Source organism: Danio rerio, chromosome 7, assembly GCF_049306965.1.
Source record: "Danio rerio strain Tuebingen ecotype United States chromosome 7, GRCz12tu, whole genome shotgun sequence".
Lineage (NCBI taxonomy): Eukaryota > Metazoa > Chordata > Actinopteri > Cypriniformes > Danionidae > Danio > Danio rerio.
This window is the reverse complement of record NC_133182.1, coordinates 17168787-17186166: the sequence shown is the minus strand read 5'-3', so window position 1 is coordinate 17186166 and position 17380 is coordinate 17168787. Positions and strand designations below refer to the sequence as shown.

At 36.7% G+C, this 17380-nt stretch overlaps 1 protein-coding gene across 4 annotated transcripts in view; it reads right to left on the bottom strand.

The window, feature by feature from the left end:
* prmt3 (protein arginine methyltransferase 3) overlaps positions 1–17380 on the bottom strand; it is a 118346-nt gene that overhangs the window by 30067 nt on the left and 70899 nt on the right. For 2 of the 4 annotated variants that reach the window (XM_073906554.1, XM_073906553.1), the window contains exons 13-14: positions 9359–9445; positions 2251–3152 (exon numbers count right to left, since the gene is read on the bottom strand). In XM_073906554.1, coding sequence (XP_073762655.1) covers positions 3018–3152; positions 9359–9445 — 222 coding nt within the window. In that variant the 3' untranslated portion in view covers positions 2251–3017. 4 annotated transcript variants of the gene reach the window in all.

Here is a 17380-nt window from a genome sequence, read left to right as displayed (position 1 = left end):
GCACCAGTGTACATACTCTAATTAAAAAAATGTCTTTACTAAAAGGGTATTGCACCATGGTGCATCCGGTTATATATTTCACTCATCTTTTACTTAAAACAATTATTTAATTATATATATATAAAAAATTCACTCAATATTTCAAGTAAAAAGTTTGAATTCTGTGATTTTTTAAAATTAAAAGTTTAAAGAACGAAGCAGATTTGATTTCGCAGCATGTTTTGCTCATTTACAAAGGTGCCAATAATGTTTAATTTCTCAAAAGCACTTAGTGTTCATTTCAGTGAGGATTTCCCCGAACGAAAGGCTGTGACATAGCACACACCATTCACAGGCACACGCGCACACACACACATACATAGAGAAAACAGTTACCCTGTGAACTCCCAGGGGACACAGCAGTGATAATGCGAGCCATTGTGCCTGAAGGATCCCAGAGACCTTGTGGGGAGAAATACAGCTCTGGCTTAATGTCCCTCTCTCTCTCTTTCTCTCTCTACTACAAACAGACAACTATTAATCCTCCTCGCTCTTCTGTTAAAACAGCTTTAAGAGGACAAAGCCACAGCAACATTATCAAGGCTACATTATTCCCTCATAGGGGCTTATTTTAGAATGGAATAAATACATAAAATCAGTTTTAAACAGTATTAAAAACATTCCTCAGGAAATGCTCTTGATTTATGTAGATTAACAATATACGCTCATATACACTCGCTGGCCACTTTATTAGGTACATCTTACTAGTACTGGGTTGGACCCCCTGAGAACTGCCTTAATCCTTCGTGGCATAGATTCAACAAGGTACTGGAAATATTCCTCCGAGATTTTGGTCCATAATGACATGACCGTATCACAAAGTTGCTGCAGATTTGTTGGCTGCACATCCATGATGCGAATCTTCCGTTCCACCACATCCCAAAGGGGCTCTGTTGGATTGAGATCTGATGACCGTGGAGGCCATTTGAGTACAGTGATTTCATTGTCATGTTCAAGAAACCAGATGATTCCATGCTTTTGCGCATTATCCTGCTGGAAGTGGCCATTAGAAGATGGGTACACTGTGGTCATGAAGGGACGGACATGGTCAGCAACAATACTCAGGTAGGCTGTGGCGTAGACACGATGCTCAGTTAGTACTAATGAGCCCAAAGTGTGCCAAGAAAATATCACCCACACCATTACACCACCACCACCAGCCTGAACCTTTGATACAAAGCAGGGTAGATTCATGCTTTCATGTTGTTTACGTTAAATTCTGAACCTACCATCCGAATGTCACAGCAGAAATAGAGACTCATCAGACCAGGCAACGCATTTCTAATGTTTTATTGTCCAATTTTGGTGAGCCTGTGCCAATTGTAGCCTCAGTTTTCTGTTCTTAACTGACAGGAGAGGCACCCAGTGTTGTCCTCTGCTGCTGTAGCCCATGCGCCTCAAGGTTGGACGTGTTGTGCGTTCAGAGATGTTCTTCCGCATAGCTCAGTTGCGATGAGTGGTTATTTGAGTTATTGTTGCCTTTTCAGCTGGAACCAGTCTGGCCATTCTCCTCTGACCTCTGGCATTAACAAGGCACCAACTAAACTGCTACTCACTGGATATTACCTCTTTTTTTAGCCCATTCTCTCTAAACCCTAGAGATGGTTGTGCCTGAAAATATCAGTAGATCAGCAGTTTCTAAAATACTCAGAGCAGCCCATCTCGCACCACCAACCAAAAGTCACTTAAATCACCTTCAAAGTCACTTAAATCACCTTTCTCCCTTTCTCAGATTGTCTTGAGCATGTCTACATGCCTAAATGTATTGAGTTGCTGCCCTGTGATTGGCTGATTAGAAATTTGCGTTAACAAGCAGTTGGACAGGTGTACCTAATAAAGTGGCCAGTGAGTGTATACACAAATGCACTTAAGTACTGTTTTAATATTATTTAAATATGTAGTATAATATTTGTTAGTATGCACTATAAAATACAGTAATTTTTCAACCACTAATGAAGTGCTGTGTGTGTAGTCTGTTGGTTAAAATGGCAACTTTTGTTTTTTTAGACTGGGTGTTTTAAGATCCATCTGATCAGTGACTGCATGTGGATAAGTGCAAGTTTGCTAAAGCCTGGCACAAAACGTATTTCCTTTTGAGGTCAATGTATTGTTCTGCACTGTCCCTGTCAAAATAAATAAATTTAAATTCAGGGCAATAACTATCTTTATCTTACTAATTATCAATGATGCACTCAAAAATTATACTTGGTGTTTGTTCAAACTATTTATTAAAAATGAGCTGAAAGTTCTTGATTTGTTTAATGGACAACTTCATTATGATTAATCCACTTACATTTGTAAAAATTAATAATTTAATTTAATTCGTTCATGTTGTCCTAACACAAATCGATTGTGTGGAATCCAGGATTTTTACAGTGCATAACACAATTATTAATGCATTATTTTAGCAGCATCAAAATGCACAACATCTCCAAATGGCTTTGCTAAAACAGGTTCACCCTTTTGGTCAAGTTCAATTCCTCAAAAATGTCAACAACAAATCTGGACCAGACCAAACGAACAAGTGCACTGAAAACACAGAGGTCACAGTAAACGAAACCCCTTGCCAGAAATCAAACAAAATCAAACACCCCCTGTTAACGCACCGGGGCGGAGTGAAAGAGCAGACACAAAGGCGCAGGGAAAAAGGGGGAACAAACGGTGGAAATGGAGGCTTTTTATTCTCATCAAAGTGTTCAGCCTTCACACGCGGGGAATGTCGGAGATAAGTGATGCTCGTGAGCCGTTTCCCAGCCCAGAAGGAGGCGCTCGGCGAGTCTACCTGGAGAACAGGTCTGGGGGAAAATTAATAATTATCATCATCGCTAACACCAACGGGGAGCAATTCATCATCAGGCCCTTTCCAGCGCTATCGTGTCGAAGCAGAGCGTGCGGCAGCCAGATACAATTATGCGGCGAGCTGCGGAGGAGGGAGAGCTAATGCGCTTTTGATGGGGTTTATTCACGCGTGCGAGGCGTCACACTCGACCACCTCGAGCTCTTCCCCCCTCTCTCTCTCTCCAATCCAGCCGGTCTCCCCTTATTCTGTGCACAACACAGCACTGAAACGCCCGTTGTTCTGCTTTTCCCTCGGAGTTTGACGTTCCGCCGCACTGGAAGCGAATACACGGGGTTTAATTAGAGGGGAAGGGCATTACTGCAGGAACACTCACAGTCACCTACATACAGCAAACTTTAGCACAGGCTGAAACAGCGGACAAAACCACACTGCAATAGTTACTTATCACAAAGATTAAAATCATTTCTGTATTGCTTAGGAAAAAAGGGGGTGTAAAAGGCTATTTGTTTATATGCTAATATCGTAATTATTGTTTTAGTGATAAGCAAGCCAATGTTACCCAATACAGTGCATCCAGAAAGTATTCATAGCGCTTCACTTTTCATAGCGCTTCCACATTTTTTATGTAACAGCCTGATTCCAAAATGGATTAAATTCATTTTTTTCCTCAACATTCTACACACAATACCCCATAATGACAATGTGACAAAAGAGTTTTTGAAATTATTGCAAATTTATTAAAAATAAAAAACCTGAAAAATCACATGTACATAAGTTTTCACAGCCTTTGCCATGAAGCTGTAAATTGAGCTCAGGTACATTCTGTTTCCACTGATCATTCTTGAGATGTTTCAGCAGTTTAATTGAAGTTCACCTGTGGTAAATTCGGATGATTGGACATGATTTGAAAAGGCACCTGTCTATATAGGGTCTCAGGGTTGACAGTGCATGTCAAAGCACAAACCAAGCATGAAGGCAAAGGAATTGTCTCTAGACCCATGAGACAGGATTGTCTTGAGGCACAAGGCTGGGGAAAGTTACGGAAAATATTCTGCTGCTCTGAAAGTTCCAATAAGCACAGTGGCCTCCATCATCCGTAAGTGGAAGATGTTTGGAACCACCAGGACTCTTCCTAGAGCTGGCCGGCCAACTAAGATGAGTGATCAGAGGAGAAGGGCCTTAGTCAGGTGATCAATAACCCGATCATCACTCTGTCTGAGCTCTAACATTCTTTTGTGGAGAGGGGAGAACCTTACGGAAGGACAACAATCAGTGCAGCAATCCACCAATTTGCCAAAAGGCATCTGTAGGACTCTCAGACCATAAGAAACTAAATTCTCTGGCCTGATGAGACTAAAATTGAACTCTTTGGATTGAATGCCAGGCGTTGAGTTTAAAGAAAACCAGGCACCGCTTATCACCAGGCTAACACCATCCCTACAGTGAAGCATAGTGGTGGCAGCATCATGCAGTGGAGATGTTTTTTCAGCAGCAGGAACTGGAAGACTAGTCAGGATCGAGGGAAGATGAATGCAGCAGAGTGCTCTTGACCTCAGACTGGGGTGACGGTTCATCTTCCAGCAGGACAATGACCCAAAGCACACAGCCAAAATATCAATGGAGTGGATTCACAACAACTCAGTGAATGTCCTTGAGTGGCCCAGCCAGAGCCCAGAACTAAATCCTATTGAACATCTCTGAAGAGATCTGAAAAATGCTGTACACCGTTGCTTCCCATCCAACCTGATAGAGCTTGAGAGGTACCACAAAGAGGAATGAGCAAAAAATCCCAAAGACAGGTGTGCCAAGCTTGTGTCATCATGTTCAAAAAGACTTGAGGCTGTAATTGATGCCAAAGGTGCATCAACAAAGTATTGAGCAAAGGCTGAGAATACTTATGCTCATGTGATGTTTCGGGGTTTTTATTTTGCATAAATTTGCAACAATTTAAAAAAAATCTCTTTTTTTCACGTTGTCATTATGGGATATTGTGCGTAGAATTTTGAGGAAATAAATCAATTTAGTCTATTTTTGAATAAGGCTGTAACATAAAAAATGTGGAAAAAATGAATCGCTATGAATACTTTCCGGATGCACTGTATTAGATCATAATATCAAATGATAATAAAGCAGAGGTTTAAGCAGAGGACTTGTAAAATAAGCCAATTTTTTTAAGTGGAGTGTTCCTTTAACAATTATAGAGAAAACATAAAGAGAAACATGAAAAAAACAGCACCATATTTAACTATTTTACCCCACATACAGTATGATCATTACCAGGATCGCTCGCCACAGCTTAATGTAACATGAAGTGTCCTTAAGGCAAATCACCACTGACACAGACATTACACACAATCACCCCGAGATGCTCTTCAGCTGCAGCGAACAAGAAAAATGTGCCACAAACGTTTTACACCTAAGAGACAAGCTGCTGGTCCTCAATGTTAGCTGCATTTTTTTAGCAAACAACCACATTGTATTATCACGTGACCACATATTTTCTGTATAAAAATGAATAATGATCCGTCAAAGTATATTTTAGCCAAGGATCAAAGCAAACTTATTTAGGTACATGAAATGCTGTGTATGAAATTCCATTATGCATGACATTTTAGACTTGTGTAGTGCTAAATGCTTAGGATGTTTTTTTGAATAACACAGTTGGAAAAGATTTTTACTTACCCTATCAAAAAAATGATTAAAATCTTACCATTTACAAACGCTATAACCCTTACCAAGAATAGATTAAAACATAGCTGTCAATTACTTTCAGTCTACAATAATAATAATTTGATAATTAAAAATGTAGGGCAGGTCAATATCCTCAGCAGTAAATAAAAGGAGAACTTTTAGGTAGTTTTTTTAAGTAGAACTTTTAACTGCTAATTAAATGCTGTTTTTAAATACAAAGTTTTAATGAAATGGATTGTTAATGATTGTATGGAAGTTAATGGCCAGATTAGGTAGCTATACATGAACAAAGAAAAATTAAGGCTTGTTAAAAAAAGATTTAAGACCTACAAGACAATATTTCAGTAAATTTAAGACTGTTCAAGGCATAAAATTTACCTTTTGACATTTAAGACATTTTAAGATGTTTTAAGACCCCGCGGATAACCTGTGTGCAGATGAATATCAAATATCACAAATTAGAAAAGGTTGGTCAGTTAAATTATGCTACTGTAAGTAATGTTTATTCAGCAATAATTGTCCAGTACCGATAGCAGAACCGCTAACGCCAGAGCTTATCGATACTTATGTCTTTTATTATGTAGCACTGATACCGATAAAGTACCAAGTTTTGGTACCCATCCCCAATAATATGCATGTGCGTTACTCTTGACTGCACACTAAGAAAAAACGAGAGTAAAACTGAACTGAATTGGGGGGGGTCCTCGTAATAATTTATGATGTCATTTGCAGGCCAGAAGGAGAAAAGTGGCCGGGAATTTGAGACCCCGGGTTTGAATAATCTTTAAAAAAAAACACAATTTCTTCTTTAGGGTTTTACTGAAAAAATAAAAAACAAAAACCCACCAACATTTTCAATTTTATGGCGAGTTATTCATTTAAAGACACATACTTAATGACTTATAATGAGTTTGACAAATTTAACTTTTTTCTTTTAGAGGAGGGAGGTGAAAGAGAAAGCAGAAGAGATAGAGAGATAGAGAGGGAGAGAGAAAGAGAGAGAGAGAGAGAGAGAGAGAGAGGGTAGAGGAGAGCCTGTCGTCCCCGTGGACATGGTGAAGCGAGGACCAGTGCAACTGTAAGAGCGAGCGTTATTTGTCTTCCGCCGGCCGAGCACGAGAGCGCAGGGTAGCGCTGTTCATTTAATGCAAGGTTAGGCAGCCTGATGTGATGAATGGACTGTCGGCAGGAGAATAAGTCCATGCACTCAATCACAGGGATGACAGCATTTTCCCTCCGTTTTTGGGGTGCCTCCATAATTACATGACAAAGCAGCGCAAAACAGGGTGCCGAATCCCATCTACGACTATAAACGGAAGTTCTCCTCATTAAATTCAAGGCTATGTCAAATCTGCACACTGCTTTACCTGCCCTCCATCTAAAAATAGAATTTTTTTTTAAACGGGGAGGAAATCAGGGTGTGCTTTTCCATTACTGTAGAGCGGCAGAAAAATGAGATGATGTTTACAAACTCCATTAAATCCACAGTAACTCGGAGAGGGGAAGGGAGATAATAATACGCTATTGATTAATCCATAAAAGCTATAACAAAGAAGCAGGAACAATAAAACTGGGACAAAACTGGGAGACAAAAGAAAAATTACACTAGATATTTCAGTTGCTCTTTTCGTTCTGTATCTCGCCAAGTCTCTCTCACACACAAACACACACACACTGACATAAATGGTGACCTAGTAAACAATATAGACTGAAAAGCAGAACATGATGTCTTAAAAGGAAACGATCACACAGACATGAAGGTTCTGATATTATTCGCTTGCTCGGATGTCGATCTGAACCAGTATAGCTATTTTTAAATGAAACACAAAAAGAAAAGTCCACTGGCTTAATTTATTTGATGAAAACTGCATGTAATACTAATTTATTATCATATAATAATTACAACCAGAAATATCTCTTTTCAGTTTTCATATGGTTTTCTAATAGCCAGAAAATACACACTACCTGACAAAAGTCTTATCCGACTAAGTTTTAGGAACAACAAATAATACCTTGACTTCTAGTTGATCATCATCATCAAGGACTTGAGATTATTCTTATTTGACCAAAATGAAACATGATCATCCCTTGACTTTTAAAGCTTTAATTAGGACAGTAAGGTCTAACTTTGCTTGTCACTTAACAGAAATAATGTACAGTGTAGAATATAAAGTCATGGTGCAGTAGAAAAATAATTAATATTGTGTATGACTCCCATGAGCTTGGAGGACTGCATCCATCCATCTCTGCAATGACTCAAATGACTTAATAATAAAATCATCTGGAATGGCAAAGAAAACACTCTTGCAGATCTCCAAGAGTTCATCAAGATTCTTTAGATTCATCTTCAATGCCTTCTCCATCTTAACTCAGACATGCTCAATAATGGTCATTTCTGGTGACTGGGCTGGCCAATCCTGGAGCACCTTGACCTTCTTTGCTTTCAGGAGCTTTGATGTGGAGGCTGAAGTATGAGGAGTGCTATCCTGCTGAAGAATTTGCCCTCTTCTGAGGTTTGTAATGTAATGGGCAGCACAAATGTCTTGATACCTCAGGCTGTTGATGTTGAAATCCACTTTGCAGATCTCTCGCATGCCACATACTGAATGTAACACCAAACCATGATTTTTCTTTCACCAAACTTGACTGATTTCTTTGAGAACATTGGGTAAATGAGGGTTCCAATAGGTCTTCTATAATATTGTGATGATTGGGATGCAGTTCAACAAATGATTCATCAGAAAAACCTACCTTTTGCCACTTTTTCCAAATGATCAACTAGAAGTCAAATTATGTGTTGCTCTTACAATTGGGATTGACGACAAGACTTTTGTCAGGTAGTGTAGTGAAATTCACTTCTACAGCACATGCAGGTAAAAGTTGGCCATATTTTTCTGAGAAGAAAATATACATTGCAAAATATACCTGGATACATTTTATTGGTCTATTTTGTTAATTATTTTTTGCCTTTGAGGCTAAATGGCATTGGTGTTGAATGTGCCACAACTAAAAGTACTGCACAGACTTATTTTCTTTCATTAAAAAAAAACAAACAAAAAAAAAAACAATAAAAACCTAACATTATTGCAGTTGAAAAAAATGTAAAATTTTAATTGCATATTTATAAAAAAATTTTTAAAAAAAACATATATATATATATATATATATATATATATATATATATATATATATATATATAATACTACAATGACTTCAGAATACTCTGATTTGGTGCTCAGATTGGTGCAAAATTTCTTTTCAGAAGTAATAAAATCAATTATGCTTTGTAATATTTTGTGGAAACAGTGATATAGTTCATGTTTCAGGATTCATTAAGAAATATAAAAGTTTAAAAGAGAAAATTTGTCTCTAAAATGTGTACCATTTTTAAAAGAATAAACAAGATACACATTTTATAGTTACAGCAAATAAACAATTGACCTTTTTGAACAGTTTTTCTTTGTTTTTTTTACTTCTCTAAACTTGACAGACAGTCAAGTTAACAACAAAGATTAAAGTAAACTACTTGATCTCATACATGGAAACATGCGTTCAAATTTTGTCCATGAAATAATTAAAAGCAGTTCTTTTTCCTGCCTCCTGTCACCTTCACCTATACGAAAACCTTTCTGTCCATCAAACCAGACTGATGTGTGAGCAACCTGACCAATCCCAGCCAATCAAACGGCCAATCCATCTTCCCAGCCCTAATTAATCTTCACACCTGACAACCTTGATTAGCTCTGAAGATTGAGGCTTGTGTACGACAGGTAATGATCAAGGTTTGTTTGCGAGTTTGCAGGTAAAAGTGTGTGTGGATGTACTCACTGTACAGAAGCTGCTGGCCGTTATCTTCAGGATGAAGTCCACACTGAACTCCAGCTCAGAGACCGACACTGAGCCACAGTCGATAGTCTACAGACAAACACAAACAAACTTTTCAAACTTCTAGAAACTTTAGCTGGATTGGAGCACTATCGAGTTTGCAGCAAGATTATTATAGTTTTGCATTTTTAAATGATAAGTGATGCATGATATATCAGCACCACATCAATATCAGCTGACTTTTTATGTCATCGTTATCTGTTCAATAAAATAAAAAAAACTAGATAGATAAATTATGTATTTATTTCAGCTGGCAAAACCACTTCATACAGTTTGCTTGCTGTTCAATCCTTTTATTATTATTATTATTATTATTATACTGGTATTTTGATATTGGTTAATATTCAGTGACTTCAGTGCTTTATGTATGTTTTTTTCTGTCAGGCAGTAGATTTTATTTATATAAAAGAAAGTTGGCCCTAGAAAATAATAAGCAAATAATAAAGTTTAGAGATTAGTTCAAACTTTAGAACTTTTTGTTTAAATTAAGGTTTTAAAATAAAATCAGTTGTCCACTTTGTGTTTGTCTTTTTTTTTTTTTTGCAATCATGCAGAAATATTTAGAAAAGTGTAAAAAATCTAAAAGGTTATCGGTTATTATATTTCCATATCGCTGCATCCGTAATTTTGAAATTTTTAAACTCTCATTTAGGGATGCTCAAAATTATCGATTAACTTTTAACCGAAAGGGTGCGTTTGTGACCGATTAATGCTATCAGTTAAACGATTAAAATTATTATTTTATATATTTTTAGTTTTACTGCATAAGGGGCCAATTGAATGCGCCTTTGCGTTAAGAGGGGCATCTTTTGCACGCTGCTCATCCCAGAGCAGCAGTTTTTGTTGTCAAGACAACTACAGACAACTTTTAAAGACCTTGGTTTCCGCTACATTCATTCTTCCATGGCGGAAACCAAAATGCATCCAGCCATGGCTACATTCACATTCAAAACATTCAGTTATTGTTGTTGTTGTTTTTAATAGCGGATTATAAACGCATCAAAACGTATTAAAAGGTAGATTATAACAGCGCAAACTTTTCTGTAACCGTATAGTGCTGTGCGCTGTCTGTTTAATCCTTTGGGGTTACGTGCTGACTGACTGACAGGTGCGCGATGCGTGATGCCAGCAAACACGCAGAAGCTTTCAGTTAAGATGAACACAGTTTCTATAGTTATACTTTATTTAAAAATAAAGTATGGCTCTGTATATAATCACTCTATCTTGTTGGAGTTTATAGCCGTTTCGCTTTACTTCAGGACGCATTAATGCCGCTCTGAAGGTCTAATCGCTGTTTTAAGTTATCCAATTCTGGATGAATTTAGAAATCTTGAATTTCACAATATTATTAAATATTACAATTGTAACAACATAGACAGCAACACTTTTGCACAATCGATACCCAGCTGATTCAGTCATTTCATAAGAGGACCGCTCTTCTTCTCTTCTTTTTTCCTTGTCAACATAAAGGCAGTGAGATGCGCCTCGCGTTTTTGGAATGAAAAAAGCATGTTAGCTGTGGTCGGCCACTTGTACAACTGCAAGACATAGGCTACTTAACTTTGCGGGACGATAATGTATAACCCGTGGCTACTGACACATTTGCCAAAGAAGAAAATTGGAAGAAGAATATTGCTGTTTGAAACAGACGTGTTGATGCCAAAAAAGCGTTGATGTTGACCTGGATCTGCGTCATAAACGCAACAAATAGGCTTTACCTTTTATTTTACAGCTTATAAAGCATGTATGCACATTAATGCAATATCATTTTTAAACAACACAACTGTTTACAAAAAGTCAACATATGTGCGCGCGCACTTGAACCGAGAGGGAGAGAAAGGTAACCATACATCAAGGACATATTCTTTAAAATAATGATTTCTATTAAAAATGTAAAAAGGTTTCGTGATTATAATAATAACAGCGGGGCATTAAATAAATGCATACTTTCCGTGGAGCGGGCAATTTGAGGAAGTCAGCTATTTTTATTTGACGGAAGAAAAAAACATAGGATTGAAAAAAAACAAACAGCCCATGCCGGTTATTAAAAAGAATCAGTCAGTATTTTCGTTTTGTAATATAAATTAATTATTTAAGTGAAAATTATTTAGGGCAGTCCTATTTATTTATTCATTCATTTTATGTAGTTTATTCTGTTCTTCTGTGCTATACACTGCAGGTGCGTGAAAATGCTCTGTTGTTATGTTCTGTTATTAATATACTATAAAAAATAAATCAGTAATTTAAAATGCAATATTTAATTTGTCGGACACAAAATAGTCACGTCAATTTGTTTAATATAAAATTAATAGTAATCTGACCAGTTAACCGTTAATAACCGATTAATGAGCGGCGGTTGTCGGTTAGCAAAATTAACCGAAATGAGCTTCCCTACTCTCAATTTCAGTTTAGTTTGTTTTATTGACGCTTTTGTTTATTTTAGTTTAGCTTTTAGTTTGAGAACACTTTTCTATTTAGTTGCTTATGAACAATTTAGTTTCAGTTTTGGTAATTAATAGAGTATTAACCAGTGTATTAGTGTCCAGTGAAGTTTTTTTTTTTTTTTTTTTGCTCTTCTGCTTGATTTGTCATAAGCTTGGTAGTCTATGATACTCTGGATACATTTTCCAAGTCCAACCAAGAACTAGAGCACAAAAAAAAGTCATTTTAGAAAGCAACAATCAGCTAAATTCAGAGGTAATTTTATGTTCTGTCCTCCAGTATGGCCAACTGATAAATGTTGGTTACACTTTAGTTTAATAGTCACCTTTTGGCATTTTGTTGACTGCATTCTATAAGTAACTATATATCAATTGGTATTGTACTAGTATTAGACTTTTTGGTCAGAGTTCTAAGAATAAGCTGACATGTAAAATTAATTAGTCGGTAGATGGTCTCTTTATGGACCAGCATAAAAAGTGCTGATTTGAGGCTTAACAAATATTTGATTATAAATGTTAAAAACAGTTGTGCTGCTTAATTCTCTGTAAACCATTTATTCCGGCCAGGATTCTTTGATGAATATAAAGGAAAAAAAATGCTTTTATTCTTATTTTTAAAAAAAGTCAATTGTATTTTTATAAATGTTTGAATGTCTCCAAATATAATCGATATAAATATATGGAGCAAATACAGTATTATTTTAGTACTTTACAATAATGAAACAACAACAAAGTGAATATCATATACAGTACATCCCATTAAGAAAATCGAGTGGCGTGTAAGATGCAAGTAGCATACGAAGATGGTAAGATTACATTTTTTACAAAAAAATTATTATAATTATTATTAAATATAAAAAGTATTCAGATTATTACATTTAATAAATATTAACATTCAGAAAATGTTTTAAACCCCCTTTGAATGTCATAGAGCAGTAAATGTGGCTAGTTTAAGTGTCATTTAACGTTGTAAGAGGAATCCACGCTAGACTGTGTTCATTTAATGCAACTCTGACCAGCGTTAAATGGCGTTATCAGGGTTGGGTCAGTGAGATAATGGAAGTAAGATGTGCAATGTTTCTGTGCAGAGAGGAAATGATTGATTTGTTCATTGAATTTTCATTATTGCTTATGTTTGAACCATCAAGGTCAAGAAATATAATGAAATTCAGCTCCCATGGTTAAACATATGGGTAAAGATTGGTTATAATATTCTGGGAAGAAAATGTATATTACAAATTTAAGTTACACACACACACACACACACACACACACAGACACACACACACAAACACAAACACACACACACAAACACACACACACACACACACACACACACACACACACACACACACACACACACACACACACACACACACACACACACACACACACACACATATATATTAGGGCTGTCAAATGATTAAAAAAATTTATGTAATTAAATCACTTTTTTGTAATTAATCATGATTAATCACAAAACGTAATTAATCATGATTAATCAACGCCACATTTATTACAGAAATAGAAACAGGCATGTAAGTGCCATTTCAATTTAAAAACAATCAATACCACTAACAAACAAAAATGATTTCCATGTTGGATTCTAAGTGGACTACAAACACACGCATTCACACACAGACACACAGACACACACAGTACAGCGCATACGGTGAGCAAGGGATTTCTTCAGATTCATCAACACGCACGATGGCATTCATCAAATTTGCTTAAACTAAGCGTTCTAAAGTATAACTGGATTTTATAAGCAAGAATTCTGACACAGCAACGTAAAGCAGACGCTTTACAAAAGTTGCTTGTAGGGGGGAAACAGGTCAAACTTATGAAATGTGAGGGCTCATGGAAGCAGCTTAAAGGCAGAGAATAGGGCTATCATTGACAGTTTGCGACTTTATCTGCCACTTTCACTGAGTACATGGACACCAATAATCCACTTTTATGATTAAGATAATACTGATTAACGCCTGTTTCACACCGCAAGCGTCAGCGGCGCGTGAGCAGAGCGTGAGCAGCGCGTGTGTTTTCGGCGTCCATGTTAACAGATTAGAGCTTTCATACCGCACGCAGCAGCAGCGCGTCAGTGCGAGGCGTGAGCGTCGCCGAAGCAGCAGTGCAGCGATAGTTTCGGCGCTGGGTCTATTTTTGACGCGCTGCTCACGCTCAATTAAAGTGACAGTGCATTGATAATGACCAAAACACATTGAATGACAGTAAAAAGTAGCAATTTTACCCAATAAATGCGTTAATAATGTCAAATGGTTTATATATAGTCATTCAAATGAACTTAAAACGATTAAAAACGGCAACAAACATTTATTTAGGCCCGAACTACAAAACCGAATGTAAAACAATTTTACTATCAGTTTTGCTTAAGTTGCACACTAGTTGTAGGAGAGGGGAAATGGAATATTTACGGGATTTGTAGTCCATAGCGAAGTGTATTGTGGGTAGTGTAGTGCGACACGCATGCTGGATGATGTGAGCTCGCTGTGTTCTGTGCAGCTGAGCAGAGGAAGAAAGTTTTAATCGGCTTTGTTTAAATGTTCACTCGAATTATTCCTACCGGGAGCTGTTTGCACTGTGAATCTGACAACACGAAAATAAGTAAAAGAATGGCATGCATTGGTTACTTTTGTCCGTCTCATCCTCTGCACGAGCATGAATTAACGAGCTGTTATTCTGCCGCTGGACATTACTGAAGCGGAGAAAGTAACACTAGTTTGATCATGTATAAATATCATTATAACTATATTGTATAAATATGACTATAACTAGGTCTACAGCAACCTGATAATCAAAAAACAAATGACATGATATCACAGGCGATTGTCTTCTGACTGTAGACACTTCTCATATAAGTTAGCTTTAGAAGCATACAGTACTATTTGATCTATAAAATTTGTAAAATAAACATTTGCAGGTTAATGAAACAGCATAGGAGGGGCCTTGGTGCAGATGAAAAGTTTAAAAAGTGTATTTGTATATAGAGGGGTAACTAGATAGAATAGACAGAGATAGGTTGATCTCAGCAGCAGCTGCCGAAGAGCTGCGCGCTGCAGACGCAGCTGGTGTGAAAGACAAACGCCTGCGTGCTGCTACTGCTCGACAAACGCGCTGCTCACGCTCTGCTCACGCGCCGCTGACGCTTGCGGTGTGAAACAGGCGTAATTAAGAGTCTATCGCAAATTTTGATTACCTTAAGTAACCCGAGTCCCGAAATGAGGAGGTTTTTATTTCCGTTCTCCATGCGGTATCAAATTCCAATAAAACATCCTGAATGAAAATATCCTGAATGAAAGTAAACTGCTAAACTGTAGTTAAAGTCTAAAGAATAAAAATTAAACACCCGAAATTGCATGAAACTCTGGAGGAAACGCAGGATAGCCTGGTGATGCCACGTTAAACACACGAAGGACCAGAGCAGTCTGAACTGGCACTCTAGGCAAAAGGCAATCACGCCGCCCTCAACTCGAAAATGAAGTCGAAAGTTTGCGGATGAAAGGGGTGGGTGTAGCGGATGAAAGTGAGGACCGGTGGGTTCGCTCACTATTCGGCAGGTTGCCTCAATGCAGGCGCCGTCCCTGAACACACAACGGCCACATATATTTATATATATATATATATATATATATATATATATATATATATATAAAGACTACACTTAATTTTTCATGTCAAATATTGCAGCAACAGTTTTATCACATTTCAGCTATAATCACTCTAAACTATTATAAAGTACAACTAGTAACTCTTCATAATAAAGTCTTACTAGTACAGTTAGTTAATGTATTGAAATCAAAAGTGAGAAATAGGTACATTTGCAAAAAAAATTAAGATTTCAATCATGTTAAATAACACTATCTTTCTTCTGTTAAACACAAAATACAAGATATTTTGAAGAAAGCTTAAAATCTGTAACTATTTTATTGTAGGATAAACAAATACTATGAAAGTCAGTGGTTACAGATTTACGACTTTCTTTAAAATATCTTCTTTTGTGTTCAGCAAAAAAAAGTCACAAAGGTTTGAAATTAGTTAAGGGGGAGTAAATGATTACAATTTCATTTTTGGATGAACTATCCCTTTAATGTAGTTTTATTCGTTAAGTTAGGACATTTGATATAGTGAGATATTAAACATTAACTAAGAAATGACCATCTAAAATTAATAAATTTTTAACACAAACTCCAAAGGGGCAGTGGGTAGCAGTGGGTAGAGCTGTCGCCTCACAGCTAGAAGGTTGCTGGTTCGAGCCTCGGCTGGGTCAGTTAGCATTCAACTGGGTCATGCCTAAAGCATATGCTGGATAAGTTAGCGGTTCATTCTGCTGTGGCAACCCCTGAATAATAAAGGGACTAAGCCGAAAGGAAAATTAATGAATAAACTCCAAAAATGAATTTGCTGCTTGTTCAAACTATTTATTTAAAATTAGCAGAAACAACACAATTCTTAATTTTTTTGGGACAACTTATTTGTTTTATGTTCAATACACTTAAATAAAAAGGTATAGTCTCTTTTAGCATTCCTTTTTATAAATTTCAGAATCATTAGTGGCATCTTCAAACTTCCAAATATTTATTAGATGTCAAATGAGAAAAATACAGAAATCCAAGTACGAACAGAGCATTTATGTGCGTGTGTGTTTCTTCTAAGTGTTTGTAAGTGGACCCAAGGCCACAGCAATGCTAAGTAATGAAGTTTACCAAGAAAGACTTTAAACAAGGATTAGAATAATCAATCAGCGGTTCTGTCACAGACGTTCTCCGAGGCTTTACTTCTTCCCTCACGTCCCTGCGCTCACAATCTGTCTCTTCATCTTCTGCTTGATAATACCTGCGCTCTTACTCCTCCTCCCTCTGTCTCTAAACAAGGCCACAACGCAGGAAATTGGCTTTCTGTCCAGCCCAGACTCAATTAATTAGGGATTCAGGTGAACTAATGATTTGCACCAAATCCAATAAGACAGCAGCCATTATTTAGTTAAAAGGAGGGGATTACGATCGAGATTAGTCAAAAATGTAGGGATAGTTCATCTAAAAAAATAAAGCGTTACTACATCTGTTATGAAAAAATGCAGAAATGTAGGCTTTCTATGGAAAATCATGGAGTCAACACATGATGGCAATTTTTCTTTTAACTGTCACTTAACAATATCTGTGCTACTGTACAATGAACAATTTAAAAGATCACTATTTTTAAAGCCTTGCTTACAATTATTTCCTTAAAATTGCACTAAAACATTAATGCTGGTGAAATATTATTAAATTATTATATAATAATATAATATTATTACCATCACTTTCTGTACAAGGATTTTACACCTTTTCTAAAGTCAAAATTAAGCACTTCTCAAACACTTTTCAAGCAGATTTTCAAACTTTTCTAACACTTTACAAGTGTGGAAATTGCATATTTACATGTTTAGAAATACTTCATGAACTTACATAATATGTGTTGTTTGTTATAGTATATGATACAGCAGTTCTGTCTGGTTCTTGAATCT